Source organism: Pygoscelis adeliae, unplaced genomic scaffold (genome assembly GCF_000699105.1).
Source record: "Pygoscelis adeliae isolate BGI_AS28 unplaced genomic scaffold, ASM69910v1 Scaffold156, whole genome shotgun sequence".
NCBI lineage: Eukaryota > Metazoa > Chordata > Aves > Sphenisciformes > Spheniscidae > Pygoscelis > Pygoscelis adeliae.
Window position 1 is genome coordinate 4,467,753 of NW_008825016.1, and position 20,628 is coordinate 4,488,380.

The 20,628-nt window shown below is 41.9% G+C and overlaps 1 protein-coding gene across 1 annotated transcript in view; it reads right to left on the minus strand.

The window, feature by feature from the left end:
* TMEM255B (transmembrane protein 255B) overlaps positions 1-20,628 on the minus strand; it is a 69,522-nt gene that overhangs the window by 44,764 nt on the left and 4,130 nt on the right. Inside the window, exons 4-5 of the mRNA XM_009326305.1 lie at positions 19,130-19,192; positions 22-111 (exon numbers count right to left, since the gene is read on the minus strand). Of these exons, the coding sequence (XP_009324580.1) occupies positions 22-111; positions 19,130-19,192 (153 nt within the window). The remainder of the gene's footprint in view (positions 1-21; positions 112-19,129; positions 19,193-20,628) is intronic.

Consider the following 20,628-nt stretch of genomic DNA (forward strand, 5'->3'; position numbering starts at 1 on the left):
ACAGAAAATCACTGTACTTACTATGTGTCGTGCTGCAAACACTCCATCAACTATTGCACAACAGAACGCAGCTACCACGCCAAAGCTGATAAACACGATGGAGGCTACTAACTGAGAAAAGAAAAACAGATTGAGTAACATTTTCAATATAATTCTTTAAGTAAAACAATTACACTAATTTTTCTAGTATTCTTAAGTAGTTTTCCCCTACTGTAATTCACTTTAGATCAGTGTGGCAGGATGCCAGTCACACAGTAGGAAAAAGGCAGAAATTCTTGATGCTGGGTTGACATACCATCAAGTCTACTAGAAAAGCTTAAATCTTTCTAGAGAAAATTAGGTTAGTTGTAAGAGTTATTAAATTCCATGGTGATTTCTTCTAAATCAACTTATTTACTAAAACAGCAGTGGTGTCCATAGGGAGCATGGCAAAAAGCCATGTTCCTGTTGGCTCACATCAACCTCTAGAGCTTTACTACAGTGGTAGTAGTTCACACATACAGATAAAGACATTGTAGTAAGATAATAACTAGCCTGTGAACTCTCAGAAAACTTTTATCATCCCAAATAGCTTATGATACCTTATGCCACAACAAAATCAGAGACTCATAGGACTGGTACCTCTGGAAGGGCTGGAGTGTGCTGCCTTGGCCCCTGCCCTTGTTGGGGCTCTCAGCCTGTCCCTCAGCCTCAGAGTGGGCATGGCAGAGCACAGCAGAGCTCAGTACATGTCCCAGCTGCAGCGCAGACAGTACACTGTCTTTGATAGCCTACCAACCGTAGCTTCCTGAACCTCATTTTACCTCCCAAGCTGCTTCATTCATTAAGCATTATTAATTCTTTATTAATGGGGCTGCAGATGGTGTAACATTAGAGCACTGCTCTAGCACAAGCGGTGGTGGTACGCAGGGCTTGGGGGAAAAGGCTGTGCAAGTTGGGCATGCTGAGCCCCCTGCTAGCCGTGCTCACTTTATGTCCGAGGATGACTACAGCTGCAGCTCTAGCAGCAACTGCAGGGCTAGCGCAACCCCAGATATGGCAAGCTTACTGCCCAATTCACTCTGAAGAGAGCAATAGGACTTGGAAAGGATGAGCACTGGTATGCATCTCCATCAGAGACCAGTCAGTGTGCTGTTAGCACACACTCTTGAGATGGCACTGGCTTGTTTTGATGGCATGTCTGAAGGACGCAGTGCTGTGAGCGAGGTGAGATGAAGTGAGTCCTGAAAGACAAACCCTGTGTACGCCTGGCAAAGCGTTCCCCTTGGGCTCATTAGCCCCAACACCATCAGATGAGGGAGAGATGCTGTCACTCCTTCCTCACTCAGATTAGAGGGTTTTGTGACTTTGAGAATTCTGTACCTTGAGTTTGGATGAGTGGGTACCTGCAGGATATAAGGTGAACCTAATGTGCACTCTCTAGCTATGTTTTTAATATAAGTTAATGTACATCTCTCAGGTCTCTGGCATTTCTGACGCGAAGTCACAAAAGGAACCCTCAGAAACATCCTACGTGATAGCTTAATTTTTATTTACAACAGTATTAAGCTATAGTTAATAACTGCAACAGATTAAAAAAATCCCTTGAAAACCGACGGAACAGTGTCCTTAATTGACAGAGCACACGGACCAGGGTTTCAGCTAAGAATTTGGAACCTCTTTGTTATTTACCAGTCATTAATTGCTCCTTCACAACATGTATTTCAGAAATGCTCAGGTATAGATTGCCAAAATTACATCCATACAGTTCATATATCTCTTTTACCTATACAAAATTTATATCTGCATTACCGAAATACTATCTTCACATGTGTAAAATTTGTAAGGCATCACAAACCCACTTGACAAATGGACTCTTTAGCTTATGTTAGGCTTAGAACAGTACAATGTCAATAGTGTCAACAGGGGACACAGCATTGATGACTTCCTCAAAAAAATGCATATGGGCAGGTAAGAAATTACAGCCTTATAAGCCCATAGCATTGGACACAAAGATCAAAGCAATATCAAACATTTGGAAATAAGAGCTATTGGGGAATCAGCAAAAAGTGCAACTTAAAAGCAGAAGAATCACAGCTTTCAAATGCTTTCTGATCCACTCTTTTAATCTCTCATTAGGTCATGGCTCTTAGATCATGTAATCAGAGGTGAGCCAGCACTGCCACAGGGATTGCTGTGTAATCTGAATCCTCAGCGTGGGGAGGAAGGGGGCACACAGAAGTGGCTGAGGCTGATGGCACTGCCTGATCCTGGGAACCTGCTGCATCCCCCCTGCAGCCAGCTCCATCCTGCCGTAAGGAGGCAGGAACCCTAAGAAAGCATTGTGGCTGCATCACCCTTCAACCTCCACTATCCCTCGGCTCCCCAGTATAGCGGGTCATGTCTCATGAATGTGGTTGTCTAAAGTTCTTGGCGTGCAACTCATCAGATCAAGAAGGCTGTGGGCTCCTTGTAGAGAGCTATTGTCACTGCAGATAAGAGGGCTGTGCTGCCCTGTGGCAGCTGCATTTGCTACAGATCCTGATCTCCTTATTTGAAAAAGCAGCAGTGTTTAAAAGTTCAGATTAAGTCATTATTGTCTGATACCTCTTTCTTGTTTTTCAAGTCATAGCAGTCAATCAAATAATTAGTGGGCTTAGCCAGGTGTTTCCAAATCGCCTGAGCTCAGGATGAATTTACTGGAAGCTGACCTCAAGGTGGCTTTTCATTTCACACATGAGCAACTTATTGATGATCTACAATCCCCAAACCAACATTTTCCACTCATGGAGACAGCTTAAATCACCTAATGAGTATGCTGGCCTTTCAGTTTCACCATATAGCTATAAGAGACCGCATATAAAGGTGCACAGTAATTTGTAACATAGACAGGAGCTATGGAGTTGGCTTTGCACTCCTCAGTCATGTTGGTGAGCATCTACCCATTCAAGGAGTTGCGTGCAAGTCAAAGGTTGTCAGCCAGAGTCTGCTGTTCTTATCCATGCCTACTAGCAACTACTTCAGTGAGTGGTCCCTTTGAAATGAAGAGGACCATTTCTTGACTGAAGTGAGATTTATTACAATGCCGAAGTGGCAGAATGTGACACTCAGGGGTTCTTACGACTTAAAATTGACTTCTACATGTATTAGAATGATAAAAGAAGTAATAATACAAGAACAACAAAAAGAAATCCTTAAAATAAAATTACAGATTTATATTCTCTCTCAAACCTCCCATTGCTTATTGAGAATGTGAGAAACACATCAACAAAGTACAGAATTAATTACTTCTAAAAATTGCAGCCAGCACAGCCAAATGAAGGGCTGTTGTAAATTCAAAAGCTAATTTTCCTGAGTGGTAGGTGATTGCTGGAGTTGTGAGTTCACGAGCCTAGCGCTGTGAAGAAAGAAAAGCAGTGCAGTTCATTTAAACATAGAGAATTTGTTAGGTAAAAGAAATAGCACTTCTAAAAAAATAAATACTGATCCATCACATCATCTCATCTCCATTTTTAATAGCAGTATGTTTTGTCAGGAAAACTATTGATTATTTATAACAACATATTTTAACAGTTATTCAATAAACGGTTTTGCTCTTGCTGTTCCATTGCTCTGCAGCCAGGCTTCTCTACAGCTATTATTATCAGAACATGTTTACTCCTGGTTCTGGTACAGAATACAGTAATTTGGTTATTTACAAGGGAACCATGAAGCCAGCTATTAAACAGTGAAAACTGTACTGCTTGGTCCTAACAATCAAAACCAAAAGCCAGTTGTTTATCAGAGGTGTTTTAGCAAAAGGGAGAGCAAAATAGCACTTAGAATGAGGGACTTTAGCACATAGTGTTAACTGAAGAGCTGTTATCTTCAGTCATGTCACAGAAATATGAAAACACTCAAAAATGCAAAACTAGTGAAAGGCTGGACTGCTAAATTCTTGCATGCTGCCTTCTTTCAGAAGAGGCATGCATTTTATTGCAGAATTCACCTGCCTTAGACAACCTCTTGTCCTTCAGCAGGCATACAGCAACACTGGCTGCACTGTGTCACTCCCCTGTGCAAGTGAGCCTAGTGAAGGCAACAGAGCCAGGGGACACCCCGTGGCCACGCAAGCTCATCACGGACACTGTTCAGCTGTCAGAAATGCACCTGGCACGGGTATTTGGCAACTAACAGTCTCCCACAATGATTCCCAGGCATGGTTCTGGCCACAGACCAGACCCAATGGGGAGGTTGATGCGGCCACCCTAGCTGCAGCCACGCTCTCATGTAACCACCACATCTCAGGTCCCCAGGCACTTTGTGTGCTGAATCACACGCTGCTGGCACCGTGTCCCCACTGTGTGACACGTGGAGGCATGCAACCAACGTTTGCCAGCAGACACGCAGAAAATCACATCGCTCCCCAGCATAAGCACCCACTTGCTACAGGCTGGTACCTCGCTGGCTGTTCCCAACATTCCTGTGAAACACCTCTGTGAGGCTCTCTAGGCTCCAGGTCTCTGTTCCCGCACATACCTTGGGTTTGTGGAAACACATGGTTTCCTCATGGCTCTAATTTAGCCCTTACCTGCCCTCAGTCAAAAAGCCCAACTGCTCAGATAGTGACCGCCACTTCTAGCACCAGATGCTGTGTGAGATGCCTCATTCTCTTGATTTAGACTAAGTAGATCTGTGACTTTGGAAAATGCGTGGATTTTTGTTTTCAAAATTACCTCAGTTTCAGATATAAGTTACATTATATCTAACAGACTCCCTTTGTTCATGCTAAATGGCGATTTTTGCATTGCACAGCCTCCAATGTCTCCAAGCATTGTGCTGTTCATCAAGTCTCTCTGGGATTTTTTTCCAGTCAGAGGAAGAATCACAATTACCCTCATCAATGTAAATTGAGAAACGCTGTCACCCAATACCTTTTGCTCTGGAAAGTGAAGGTTTTGCAAAAGGCTGTGTAAATGTTATGCCACAGGTTTGTAAAGCCCTTTTTATCGCCACACAGGTTCAGGCAAATGTATTTGGAAAAGAAATGCATGGGGAATTTTGTTGTAGGCTGCCCCTAACATTACATTCCCCAAATTACAGTTTAATTCTGTGGGCCTTTTTACTGGTTTGATTTCCCTATCTCTCCAAGGTCCAAACGTAATACAGGCTTAAATAAATCCGCCGCTCTTTTTCAGTACGCTGAAGATGAAGATGTAAGAGCAGAAGTTGACAAAAACTATGTCACAAATCCCAAACAGAGAATGACTTCCCACACCTGGTGCAATCTCAGCCAGGAGCTGCATCTGTTACCATGGCACCTCAGCAGGGCTGTAGATTAATAGCCCGCGAAACTAAGACAATTAAACTCATTGCATTACATTTCCGATGCTGCTATCAACTAAACGCTGCCAGTCTTGTGAGGCGGGACAGTATAAAAGTACTTCTGAGTTCATTTTCTCCAATTTGGAAAGTCCTCTCCTGTGTGGCCCCTTCCCCTCCCACAATGGCCACTTTTTTCCCCTGCCCTTGGGACAGAAGTTTTGCTGCTGTGATGAAAATTAAGCTCAGGCAAGGCTCCTACTATGTCGGTTTTCACAGCTGGGCTAATTAGGAGGTTTCTCACTACACCAGGTAATGTTTTTCACAATTTATGGCCTGCCAACCTATTCTTTCCAAAGGTTGGTTCTTCAGTAATAGCACTGCTGCACTTGAGGCTCTGCTGGAGGATTGTCACACCACAGGAGATAGGATTATGTCATGTTCGTTATTCATTAATGGCAATTCCAGTCGTAGCACTGGTTACAATGACATGAATTCATAATGACGAAAGACTTTTATGACTGCCCAAACTAAGCCTGAAGAACTATTTCCTAAACTGGCTTCCAGATGAAGGAGGGAAGAAAAAGTAAACACTAAATGTCTCTTGGTTTTAAGAGCACCAGTTTTGGTACAGCTCAGGAAGACAAGGCCTGGGGCTGGGATTCCATGTATAAACACATAACTTGCTTCTGAATGTAATACACCTAATAACGTAGCCAATGTCCACAGCAGATACCTATATTACCAGGAAGGCCTTCAGACAGAGACGCTGCGCACATGATGTTGTCAGGTGTTTAGATTAAGTCTTGTGTTTAGATCAAGTCACCAAGTTAGAAACCTACAGCCTTTCCACAGTATCATCACTGTTGAATTCAGCAAGTCCAGTCATACGTTGTTGAGTATTGTCAGCAACAACACAGAGCTTTGATTCAGATTTTCTTCCCTCTCACTGTTGTTAATAGCACTTCATGGCATAGAGCTGAGCCTACGTGACTGCTCACTGCCATCTGAAACGGCATCTTGCTCTCCTGTCCTTAGTTTGGTTCCCTGCTGGCCAGCCCTCTCTCCTGCTCTCTCTCCCAAAGGGGTGCGTCCCTGCATACCAGCTCCTGTGCTTGCCCAAATACACAGCAAGCCAGGGCAATTCATTCACTAGGCAGAAAACTATTTATTCCCCCAAATGAGTTAAATCAGATAACTGTAAGGAGAGACAAGCGTTAGACCCAGTGGAAGTGAGAAGGTGGGACCACGTGGTCAGGACAGAAGGGAAGGAGGTAGAAGTGCTGGCAGGAACTATTAGGTTGCCTCACCTATTTCATGTAATTTGCAATTCTAGGGATTATAAAAATAAAAGCTAGGCTTTAGCTGTAACGAATAAGTGATAAGGACTGGGGTTATTTTGCTGTTCGTGGTCAAGGAGACTTTTGTTTTACTTCCTGCGAATAAGTTTCCCATTTTTCAGTATTGTGTCAGGGATAATTAAGAAAAATAGCAACATGAAAAGGCCAGTTAGTGTAACACAGGCAGGGGAGAGGTCCCATGAGAAATTTAAGTAACCTCACATGCATAAAAAGGCAGAATTAATTAGATAAACAAATGTTGGGAAAGAATACAGAAACCACATGAGAGGTGACAATTATTATGCCAAGGAGAAAAAACAAGATCAAAATCCACTTTCAAAACAAAGGCAGCATTTTCATTCAGAAAATATCTTTTTTTCTTGACCCGTATCTTGACGGGCAGAATGGCGAAAGGCAGAATTCACAGTATCTTTTGTTATGCCTTAGATACTCACAGTTAATTTATATGATATGTAGGCATAGTTAATGCATATTACTTTCTCTTTTTCTCTTCCAGTGCTGTCTATGCTCAACTTTTGCAGATAGTTCATCAACTAGGCTACTCACAAGAGCAAGGGACCACAGAAGTGCCTATGGTCGGGAAATGCGCAACGGGGCAACTTCAGAGTCCCAGCTCTCCCACAGCCCAAGAGGGCTTATGCAGCACAGTTGAGTAAGACAAGAAAGGGAGCACAGGCACCCGAGTCTGCTTACTCCAGCTCCTCCAGGCGCACACAGAGATCTTTAGGACAGGGACCGTTTCTTTACTGGTCAGGTAAACAGACTTCTTGAGTTATCGGGAACTTTATTTGCACCATTTGCTGTGACAGTTACAGAGATGGGGGAAATTAGCATCTGATCGTATCGACACATGCCCAGGGTTGCATGATAGGTGTGCTGGGTCCCACGACAGGAGGTGGCTCACAGCCAAGCTGCTGTGGAGGAAGGTACATAATGATAATAATGATATAGCATGTGCTGGCTGCCACACAGGCCATTGTCTCTCCAAGCTCTGGGACATCTCAGCAACCCAACACCACACAATATCCAGCACCCAGGCTCTCATGGGCAGGGGAGAGGCAGCAGCACCACGCTGCATGGTGGGAAGCATGAGATGGTGACCAGCAGGCTGCACGTTCCTCTCAGTACCTGAGGCTTGAGGGAGCTCTGCAAATTAACAGGTGTCCCCTAAATGCATAATATCGCATAATTATCTGTACATATTTACAAATACACTTACCTGAGTCAATGGGCAGTATTGACGCTCTCTGCTTTTCTCTCTGTTTCTAGTATTAGCACTGGATTCTCTGCTGCAGGTACTCTACTATGGGTATCTCTGTACATGCTCGATCATTTCTCCCCAGCAAATTTCCCTGCAAGCTTTGACTAACTAAATGTTTAACTGGCTTTCGTTCAGTCTCATTTCACTACATCTTTTCAAAACAAATATTTTCTTGAGGAGAAGCTCAGGAAAACCCATCTAACTTCTTCCTCCATCACTTTTGGCTTTCTTAATAGTTTTCACAATCCAGCATCCTGTTCCAGAAGCGTCCATCTATTATTACTTCTGCATCCATCAGCATGTTCATTACTGTCTCCTTGCCTCTATTAGTCCTAAATTCTCATTTTTATTCCAAAATTGTGAAACTCTTCTTTATGTCCTCTTCACCTACTGCCTTGTCCAATAGGGACATAATGATATCATGCTATATGCATCAGCCACTCCCAAGCAGCCATCTTTGCTTGCCATTTCTATTTAGGACATGAAAGCGCACGGTTCAGAACTGCTCCTTAGTACCCTTGTTGTTAAGGTCCTCACAAGGCTTTCCTAGCCGTCCACGCATAGAGCATCTCTCCCATCCTCCTTCCCCCCTCCCTGCCAGCTAGCAGCGGCTGTGCCGTTCTCACAGGTGTTGAGTACAGCAGCTTAACTCTTTTGCAACTCTAGTCATCTAGAAAAGCGGCATGGAAACATTTTGCCTTAACATTGTATTGTCCAAGTAAAAACCTTGTATGTTAACTCTGACAGTTCCGTAGTCTAGGTCTCTCAATTGATTTCACCCTCTAGAAATGCTCTCTTGAGCGTTAATTCTTAATTTATACCAATCCACTTTGCACTACTCTTTCTGTAATTTATCTTGTCTTTCCTTCTAACCTGCTAAAGCATTTGAAGATACAGTTTCTTTGAAAGATGCTATATGAAATAAAGATGAATTTTCCTGTATTTTTATCTTCAAGGAATGAAAGAATGGTGGGAATTAAATCAATAGCCATTATGAAACATGAAACAAAGTTATTGAGAAGGGTTACCTGATTAATATATTCTTTCTTCTCTCATAATCTAATATTAGCTACAAAAGGAGACCTAAAACAGCCAGGAAATGATTTCAAATTGTTTTATGAGCAAATCTTTACTATAATGACCAACCTACTGAATGAAATAACCTATAACAAGCAGCTTCTGTGCAATTAGACTTCAAAACTGGAGTCAACTGTTACATTGCAATCAGAGAATGAATTTGATATATGTGTAAATGAACACATATTAAATTCAAGATTATTCATTCACTGATGAGTAAATGCTTGTCTTGACTCAGTTAAAATTGTCACCACTGATGATGCACTGTAAGGTCCCCTGGGAGTTTGGGAGAGTTCCAGCTACTGGAGTCCAGCAGATATTACTAAAACACTGTTGGAAGAAAGACTGAACTGCACTTGGTTCACATTTTCCAAGACAAGAAACAGAAGGCAACCCAAAAAAGTCCCTTTTTTTTTAATTTCCTGGGGCAGGGTTAGTTTTATTATCGGTGCTCTTTTAAGCCCCCCCAGCATCTGAGGACCCCTGTTCATATCCCAGTAACCATTACCACACAGTTACTGATTTCCTTCTAGCAGCATCACATCTCAGCTTCACTCAGCTCATTCAAACAGCACTGCTGTATTTTCTCCCTAGTCTGAGCTGATACAACCACCCTAATGATTGACCCTCTCTAGTTTGAGCACGTGCAACACATAAGCTCTGCTCCACTCATGTTTTAGCCACTTTTAAAGAGATTTGTTTAAATAGCTGCTCTACTTTTCTTTCAGCCCATTAAATAGGGTGCTGACTATATGATCAAACCCCTTCCCTCTGTTTTAGCTTCTTACTGGTAGGTAGAGGGGCACTGAGGCTTCCCTGGGCAGTTCAGATATAGTGTGCTTTTACAGGCAACACTGCTCTCTGGCCATCTTCTCCCAGTTTTGCGAGTCCTTGTCTCCCTATTCCAAAGTCACTTTCAGAATCAGTGTTGGCACCCCCACAATTATTACTTTGTTTCAAGAGCTGTCTTTTGGCAATGTACTTTTTCATTCATTTTCATCTTCTTAGATCTGTATGGGTTTTAACTTGTTATTTCATAGGGGTGTGTTGTCATATTCTACAGCAAATCACATGAACTGATTCCAGATGACTTTTGAGACCAAAATTATTGGAGCATTTGGTACTATATCCTCATGACTTGATTCATTTGTGCAGATATAAGTACAGACTGGGGGACACCAAAAACAGGAACAGCATGCCTTCACAAAGCAGATGGGAATCAGCTAGGCTCTGCTCAGTACAAGTACAGGGTGTGAAGCCTCAAAATGTATTTCTGAAAGGGGAATGTTGCGGTGCTCCATCCAAAGTGAAGTGGTAGTTCTTACTCATGCTGCTGGGTGGTACCAAAAGTGGTGTTTTGTATGTGATGAAGCTGCTAAGTAAATTCTCTTACGAGGTAGATTTGATCATACGTAACTCCAGCTACTTAAAATATAAGTATTTGTCTCAGGTGCTTGTCTGTGCTCTCTGTAGTCAATGGAGAGCCAGACACTTCCAGATAACCTTCTACACCTACTGTAGAATGGCATGAATTACCTTCTGATGGTATCTGTCTTTTTTTCCACTGGCTATAGAGGGAGCCTAGACGAGGAAGTACCTGTGCTGCCAAAACCAACATCTTGTCAATACTTCCTTCATTCCCTTGATGTTGGCTGCTCTGATATTTGCTTTCTCTTCACTTCAGTACTTTCCTTCAGTCACTTGCCTGGGACTTGCAAGGGAGGGAGGGGAGTAATGTGGAAGGAGAGAAGGATGCCTGGGATTTGATGAAGATGGAGTGATGTTATACAGAGAAGAAAAAAAAAAACAGCTGGATTTCACAGCTGGAGAAATGCTAATGGTTTTAGAACCAGCCTAAACAAGCCTTAGCCCAGTAAGCACTTCAAACTGGTGAGAATTCCCCCTTGCAAACATCAACAAAAGCACTTAACTCAGAATGGTTAAAAATGATTACAGACTTAAGAATAACAAATCCAGTCAAGAAGCAAAAACAAAATAGAGCATTAAAAGGAAAGGGGACAAAAGTGAAACATAAATTTAGATTCACTGATCAGCAGTGCTGACATTAGAGGAATCCATCACATTCTTCCTTTCATGGATGCTCTTTTATTGATTAAAATGGAACAAGCTCATTTCATCACTTAAACAGAGGCAGCTGTTCAGTGCAGTATGAGAACAATAAACCAGAAATAAATAGCATACCATGTGTCATAAAAGTTTATGCTTCCTGGTAAAAAATGGTGGAATTGACATAGATCAAGACTACTACAGCTGACACTGTTTTAGCAGCAGGAACTTTTTTTACACCAAAGTCCTGTTAGCGTCTTTACAAATCCTCTTTCACGTTACAGTGACTGCATTGGTTTCTCAAGAAACACACACTCTGTATCAGAAATGCATCACAATTAAATTACAAGCTTTCATGTAGTGAAGTTCTACCTGCAGAGTGTGGAAGATTGCATCTGGCCAACAGGGATACTCATCCATTTAATTTGATCTCATTCTTCAAAAAGAGGATCGGAAACCGCCTGTCCTTTCATAGGGCACACCACACCTCACTTTCTCCACCTTGCTCACATGAGCGCTTATCCCACATTCCTTACCAAGACTTTTTATCCCCTGCTCCTGCTTGCTAGGGAGAGTAATCAATTCCTTTATTGTTCCACAGACACATTTCATGGGTCATAAAGTTTACTTTTGTTTTCAGCAGTGTGACAGTAATGCTTTCATTACATAAACAGCACAAGAAAACAAACTGGCAGTTAAAAAGTGTCCTATTATGCACTTAATTCTGTGTGCTGTTTCCAAGCGCAGATCTTAAAGGAACCACATCCCAAAAGACTTCTACTTAATCAGATGGAAGGATTTAAACTGAATTGGTGGCTTGTGTCTCTGACTCAAAAGAACAGTGCCAGCCTTTAAACATTGGAGTGTCAAAAATAAGCTATGCTGGTACATGCATATATTCATACATATATATATGTATGTATGTATCTCCCTTCTGTTTTTACAGAATTTAAGCTTCCAGAAGCAAACTGAAGCGATTCTGGTTGCCAAGAAAGCTCTCCAAATAGAAGCCAAAGTCTCTCTTTCCTAAATTTTTTCCCTTTGTAATAAATTTTCCATTTCTTTCTACCAATGATAACAGTGAAAACATGGTAGTTTCTTACCTGAGACAGAGCTAATGCTCTGTTGGGTCACAAGCTGGGGAACCTGGGGTGGGTAAGACCTGGAACTGGTAGAACCAACAGACCAGCATAGGGTTGTATGAGAGGGAAAGAACTACTGTGCTAGGCTGCAGCTGGACATACTTGGTGTCATCTCTCTAGGTATGTCAGACAGACGCAGCCCTGATGATGGAACAGAAAGATTACTACAGACCTGACTGTGCTTCCCATTACAGCTTTACTAGCTAAACCATCCTGGCAGACACATCTATAAAGAGTGCAAAAAGCACTTTGCACAACAAAGACATAGTGTCAGTGGCACAGTGATATAGACGTTTTTGTCATTATGCCAGGTATTTGCCAGCACATGTCAGCTGTAAATACACATATATATATGAACATTTATTATATGTTATATATTACATGGTTATTATATCATAGTACATTGATGTATTATAATACTTACATATAAATAAATATTTGCATGACTAGTTGATGAATCTGCACTGGTAAAATCTGAAAGCATAGACCTGTAGATACGTGACATGAAATGGTGATTCATAAGGAACTAGGCAGAGAAGAGCTGAAACATCCCCCCCACTTCCTTTGGTAATTCACACAGTGAGTGTGAACTATTTTTGTCTTTGAGTCCCTGAACTTCAAAGTTCTCAAGACACTGTGGGGAAATTTATACTATTTAACTTCAGGCATTTAACTCACTGACAGCACTTAGATGATGGTTTCACGGCATAGTGAGTTGATACAACACTTTATTCCTAGCGAAAGGGACAAGTCCTGTTCCCTCCTCCCACAGACTCCTCTCCACTCTCAGCCATGCAGCCCCGTCGGTTACTTTTGCTATGTCTGATGCTTACTTGGCTATGAACCTTTTAACTCTAATCCAGTGGAAACTATCTTTGGCTGGGACAAGGAAGAGGAGAAGAAGGTGTCGGCAAGATAGAGGAAGGAAGAGAGGAGGGAAGAGGAGAAAGGAAGACCTCTCTGTGTCAGTGGATATTTATATTTATTATAAATTGGAAATCCTCACTTTAAATGCACAGGGTCAAAGAACTGCATTTAAAAAAAATCCCAAATATTTTACTTGGTCCTTCATTCATGGAATATGTCATACTAATAAATGAAAAAAGTCTCTCACAATATTATACTAACTAAAATAAATTATAAACAACTTTTCAACTATTTACATTTTTATTGCCCATAAAATTTTCTTCTTTTAATTTCACTTGCCTTCACTTTGGATGGTGCTTTCATACCCACAGATATACACCTGTCTTCCTCCTCTTCAGCTGAAATAACTAAGCCTTCAAAACATCTCCAGTTATTTGTCTTGCTTCTACCCATGACTTTGCTGACTGTTCTCCTGCATTACAAGGAATAACACAGATTTCCCAGACCTACCATGGATTGACCACATTCAAAATCCTTCCCAGAAAGGATTAAAAAGGGGTCACAAAGCTGATTTCTGCCAAATAAGGCAGCCAATACCCAAGACTGTACCATGTTTATAGCATAAAGAGACTGGACAGTCTACACATAGGCTGCTCTGCTCTAAACTCAAAACTGGGCAGAGTTATAGTATGCTATCTTTTGTAATCTCCTCAATATTACAGGAAAAATATAATTGCCACTTAACATGGGATTCTTCTTACCACACTTCAGCTATCTAAAACTCCATAGTCTAGTCTAAATCACCCTTCAAGGCTCCTTCCAGAACCTAAGGAGAGAACGAGATGCCTCCAAAGGGCACCACATTACACGGGTCTAAGAGCTAGCGATAAGACAGCAGGAAGATGCTCTCAAAGAATAAGCTGCTTGATCTTACCAGCTAGTAAGATGCTGTCATATTTTGAAAGGAATGCAGATTCCTAAAGAAGAGCCATGCCCAAGCTCATACAAGTGTCAGTGTCAACCTGTATCTTTATATAAATCTCCTTGTCTGTTTCTGAAATGTGCAGTTAGATGACACCACAAAATCTAGCACACATTTATGACTGAAAAGACAGTAATAGGTCTTTTCAGTTTTAATCATTTTAAAGGTGCTAAACAAGACAAGGATGATTGCTAATTTGTTCCATTATTATCATTTTTACACCAACATTAATTGTTTTTTCATGAACTATGTGAAATATGAGCACACAAAAAATAATCACTGAAAAAAAGAAGTGCTGTTTACTTTCTCTGAAGCTTGAGTTCAACAGAGAGATAATACCTTGGTAATGACAACGATTGCCTTCACATTATCTGCATGTCCCCTGCACTACAATAAAAACATCTTCCATTTATTTGTGCAGGAACATCAAAGATAGTCTCAGGAGATCTACAGAATTGTAATGGTTTTTCTCTTTATGCAAACAAGCTGCTTTAATTAGCTTAATATGTGATATGGAATCTATCAGCAATTAGCATCTTTGATCAAAATCTGCACTAAAGCCAGTTTCTTCCAGGATGTTTGATTTGCATGAAAAAGTAGATGAAGCACAATATGTTTGAACAGAGCAGAGTAGGTATCCATATCAGTATCTTTTTTTGGTGTACGTATTAATAACCACCACCTGTACACAAAATGTCCAGTGGGCATTTGCTGATAGACATAATTGATTTACAAGATGTATCAGGTTTGAAAAGCAGAAGAGGTTTGGCTCTTATAATTCTGAAAAATGGCTTACACATGTAACTCCTTTAAAAAAGCTTTTCTTCTGAAACAGATGTAAATTCTAGTGGCAAGAAAATAATCAGAGATAATATTGAAATACTAGCTCACATACATCTCAACACAGGGTAGGAACGCATACGCTGTCAGGGAAGTCTATCAACTAAAAACAGAAGAGAAAATTATTGCTTTGTTTCTCCAACTTGTGCTATAGTTGCTTTTCAGCACTTAATTTGAAATCTAATTATTGTTGACAGAGATCGGGAAGCAAGCATATTAAGGCACCTAAACTTAGCATCCCTTGAGAAGTCTGAAGAAATAGCTTTGCCTTTTCTGTTTGTGTGCAGAGCTCCATGTTTTAACCTCCCTCATGTTTTCAAATTCTACTTTTGTCAGAAGCAATGTCTCCTCAGCTAAAATCACTACAACCATCTCTCTGAACAAGTCAAGGACCAGGTTGAGCCAGCTGAGCATTAGATTTATATCTGAGTATGTCCTAAACATGTCAGCAAGAAAATTAACTGTGTGTTAGCATGAAGAAAAAACAAGCAAGACAGCAATGGATTAATTCAGGTCTCAAACCTGCTGCAGACAACTGTCTTCATCGTAAGTAGTACCAAGGTTTGCACTAACTCACACCTCCTGAGGGATCAGTCCTGCTTCTCTGACCCCTCCCCGTCCTCTCTGTGTCCTTTACGCTCCTGTACCCCCTCCCACCCCCTTCCTGCCTTTGCGGCTCTCTTCGGTAGCTGCGCTGCTGCCGAGGTGACTCCCACGACCCTAACCGAGAGCTCTTGCAGGCAGCTCTGTGATATTGCAAGTGTTCAAAACTCTGGCAGTTATTATGGTGCCCTTGCATCTCCCATCGCTCTTGCAGGCACCACAGTTTCAGCATGCTCATTTTCAGCCTTGTGAACAGTACGGCTTGATGAGACTGGCATTGGGAAGACATGTGAGTGGAAACTGTGAGCCAGTGCTTGGTTTATCCATCGGGTTAGCTAAAACAACATGCAGGGTGTCTTATCGACATTGCACATTTAGAGAGTGCTTCATTTCTGGGTGCTACCTCACGCCATCTCCACATTTATCCGAGGAGAAACCTTTCACAGCACTCCCTCAGCACTACTTACTGCTCTCAGCACAGCTCTGCTGCCATGAACCCCCCGCGCATCCAGCCTTCCCCACCTCTGCATGCAATCTCAGCATCTCGTTTTCTAATTGGAAATACTTTGTACTGTAATGTGAGGAGATGGCAAGCAAGCAAACAAGCAAGGACACTTCACATCTTACAATCAAATCCATTTGATTTGAGCAGTATCATATTTTCCACCCATCCGGCTGGACTCAGTGTGCTTTTGGAACAAAACAACTTACAGCTATACTCTGTCCTTCGATCCATGACCTTTGCAGGGGGCAAGAGAGGCAAAAAGGGACAGCAACACATTATTCTTCCATTTCTGCTGTTTGCCAGTTAGAAACATCCCAAATCAGTGCAAATCTTTAGTCAAAGGGAAATTTTGTGCCACTGGTGCCAAGTTCTGGATAGCAGAGCCAAGCACAAATGCTAAGACCTGAAGTGAAATCATGCTAGTCAATGAGGCAGAGCCTGCTTCTGCAAGCAGCAGTTCCTTTGAATTAAGGGTTATACCTTGGTCAGCACATTGAACTCCCACTGTGGGCCCTGGGATGCCAAGAACGAGGTCAAAGAGGTGCAACATTATTAACGTTGTGTTTTAAGAACAAACCATTGTCCAATCTGCCAAACTGTGCTTTCGTTCCTTCTCAAACCCCGTGCTCGCGTTTATTGAGTGCTGGATATTTGCAGGACTAGTTCTGCTAACCATTACATATTTCATACTGCACTTAGCATTTCATCATCCGTGAATAAATCTGGACTTACAGAGGATAGGTCACAAGGAAATAGAACTTCAGGACAAAAAGAGAAATAGATTTACGGAGAAAAGGTCAATTTAAAATAGATTTTTTTTTCTAGTGTAATTGAATCTACATTCACTTTCAATTTAAAAAAACAAAAATGAAGTATTGAGTCATTACAATGGCCAGACGATTGTCAGAGCTACACTGGCTTGAACTCAGATTGTACTGCAGTAACTGCTCAAAGGAAGTCCAGTTAAAACTGATGCAACTGAGTAAACAATTTCTTTTCCTTCCCACCCCCTTTTGTCCTGCTGCAATGCATAGAATTTTTGTTACAGGAGTATGACATTTCTGTTACATATCTGTGCTTATATAAGCCTTTACAATCTTATTGATGGCGGCAAATTTGTTAAAGCTGCTTTAAACCCTTTCAATCCAATATACTCAGTTACACCACAGGGAATAATTACTGCCCTCAGTTGTAGTATGACATAAACCCTTTCAATCTCATTTCCGTAATGTTTGAAAACAAGCAGTTCGGCCTTAGCAAAGACAGTGTTAAAAGGCTTAGCCCAATGTGGATGGTACTCAAGACAAGAAGCATAATTAAACTTTCTAGTTATTTTATTGGTCTGTTCCCCAGAAACCCAATCTTTCAACAGCCAGACCATCACTGTTATTAGCAGAAAGCAGTTTTCCTTGTTCTATGCTGGCAAATGCAAACAGGCACTAATACCAAACATACTGGATGCTTATTTCTCCACAGTCCTTGTGTAAATGACACAACATGTTGAGTATTACATGGTTTAATTGCTGCTTACCCACCTTACATGTTTTTCAGCCATTTTACTTTCTGCTAAGGACAGAAGCAATAGAAAACTAAGAGGCAGATTACAGGAAAACTGAAAGATAACACCCCTAAAATGTTATGCCTGTTAGTAAAGTAGCATGAATGCTGTGGAAGACAAAGCTATTTTCATCTGCCCACCACTGAGTCTGCAACTTGGAACCTGCTGTTCATCCTCATCTCTGATGTAGAAATCAGGGGCAATAGTTCTTAAAAACAAATAAGCTGTTTTGTTAGTAGCAAAATTAATGAGGCCTGGCCTGCTGCAGATTTGTGTCTCACAGGTCATGTCCCATTTGGATTCTCTAGTGTTTAATAAGAGGTGAGCTGACATTGCAGCCTTTACCACCATGGGGGAACTAATTAATAATTCTCTCCTCTATCCACCTGGGAATTTTCATAAAACTTGAAGGAATTGCACACCTTTGAAGTCTCTACCTCCCTGCTGAATTCGCCTGAAATTGGTCAACGTGTTCAAAAATGGAATGGGGAACAGAGAAAGACACAGACAAATATCATGGCTTTATAAATCTCATTCCTTTGGGAAACCCAGCTAGAAACAAAAGTTAAAAGCAGTGGAATACTTCCAAATACATCACTGAAACTTAAAGGCAATGCAAAAAAAGTGATATTGTGAAAGAAGTTTGCCTACAAATGGTGACAACAAGACCACGTTTACGAAGAAGAAAACAGGAAATCACAGACTACTTGTAAGTAAAATGGTTACTTGTTAGTAAAAAGCAAAGTAAACCCTCCTCTGAACTTAACACCACTCTTGATTTATACCAGTGAAGGCTCTGCATTATGAAATTAATCATATTTCATGATGCTTGGCTATAATCAGTCTACTGTAAAGTGCACATTGGACATGCTGTTATTCAACCAAGACATGGCTATTTTTTTCCGAGAGCAAGGAAAGTATAAGGCTTTCCACAAATCCAGTCCTACACACTTTCCTTTACCCAGATGCCCTAAGGACTTTTTGTGACTTCTTCACATAAATAAAAGCAAGGGGGTTGTAAAGCCAATCTAAATCTAAAAAACAAACAACACGGTGTCATCAGATCCTGTCTGACCTAGCCAGGGAATCTTGATAGCAAGAGCTCTGAGGTTTTTCTTCTTTTAAAAACATATGGTTTCAGGAAAAGTGTTCCTGACTTAAATTTCTTGTGCAGGATGAGATCACCTGTTACGGTTGAGCTGATCGTGTGGCTTGTTGCTGCCCAAACTGGCACAACCCGTGCATTTTGTCTCTCTCCCCATCCTTTTCCCAGCTACATGGTCCTGGCCAAGCTCTGGCACTCACTTGACCCCGCACTGGGTCGATTCAACTCACTAAACCAGCAGGAAAGTAATTCAGTAAAAAAAAGCAGGCTGCTTCTGTCGGAAGTGAAACCATCCCCTGCCCCGTACAGATGCAGTCACTGGCCAATTCATGCTTCTCTGAAACTTCTCAGAAATGGTGAAACAAATGACTAACATCTTGAGGCAGACGCAGTAGTTTTAAGTCAACTGGAAATCCCTGCTTTTTGTGTTTTTAAGACATTCCGATACGAAAAAATGAAAACGAAAAGGGCTGTTGCTTACCATTTGTCTTCTGTTCTCTACCAGGTGGATGCCAACAATCCCTAGGAAAGATCCAAAGCCAAGCTAAGGCAAAGAACAAAACCAACAGAAACACATGAGGTCAGCTTATTTGGTCAACATACCAAAGCATTACAGTGATATCTGAGCTGATGTATCATGCAGATGGGCTAACTGGCGTAGGTCAGGGGAAAGGGTGGAAGTTACTGCTGGACATAAATCTTATAATGTAATGGGGAATGACCAGAACAGCAGCTCTTTGATATTTCAGAGCAAAACTTGTCATGTAGTAAATGGAAGCCTGCATAGACATACACTTCCACAACCTGGCTAATGTTACCATAGTCATATATAGTTTTACACAGTGTAAAGCAAAAATTAAGTGAAATAGGAGAAAAGAACACTTACATTTAGCCCATACATCATTATTCTGGAAAATTGCAAAGCTTTAGGCAACCGCAGGCAAACAGTTTTCCTCAAAAAATGGATGTGTTGCTGCCATGCAATAGAGCCAAGTTCAAACGCTTAGGCTTGGGTTTGTTTGATTTTAATGACTAAACACTATCACACATCCCAGAAAAAGTCCCTGCTAAAATGCCAGAAGGACCAGTACAGTTAGTTTCAACATAGTACAGCTGCAGCACCAACAGCCACAGGAGAGAGAGGAGGAAGGGACGCTGGAGTAAGCTGGCCTTCCTATTCCTACCAGTGCTGCTTCAACACCAGGCTGGCAAGAAAAGCCCTCTCCTTGTGATGGGCCCATGACAGTTTGGAGAGGTAGAAACTCCTTGGATTCATGGTTAACACGAGGTAAAGCGGCAACAGGTGAGACCAGCCTTTCATCAGACCTTCCTGGAGTCAGGACTCCCACCGGGCTCACGTGGGCTTGGAGAAAAGGGTCTCCTTGGTGCCACACACCTGAGACGCAGCTGGCCACAGACTGAGAAGCAGCCAGAGCTGGAGTGCAGGTGTCAACAGGCTCTTTCCATAGAGCTCCCTCCTTGCCTTGCCTGGCCACACGCTGCCCTGCGGTCACCTCAGTCTCAATCCCCCATCACTTCCACGCTCCTTGCTCCCCTTTTCACTAGGGCTGACACTCCTCCCTGCCCAGACACACACCCAATCACCCCCTCAGCTCCCACCCACCCCACCCCATGGACAGGGCATGACACTCCTGCTAAGGAATCTAAGCCCCTTTCCAGACTGTGGTCTTTGAATCTGGTTCAGAGCCTCTCCTCCAAGCACAAGTTAAGTTTTTAAGGACCATGTGTCCCACCCAAGGGCTTGAGCAATGCCCGTGAACTCCTTGCAGTTATGCACAACCGCTCACAGCAGAAAGCAAATCTCCTGCAAGCACTTTACTCGCTCAGCATCGCAACAGGAATCCGTCACTCCCCCCTCAAGAAAACAAATGTAGGCAAAGGAGATTTGCTCTTGAGTGCTTTGGGAAGATTTATGTGAAAGGGAGGCACAAGGACTAAAAGCAGAGACTTTGAAAAAGA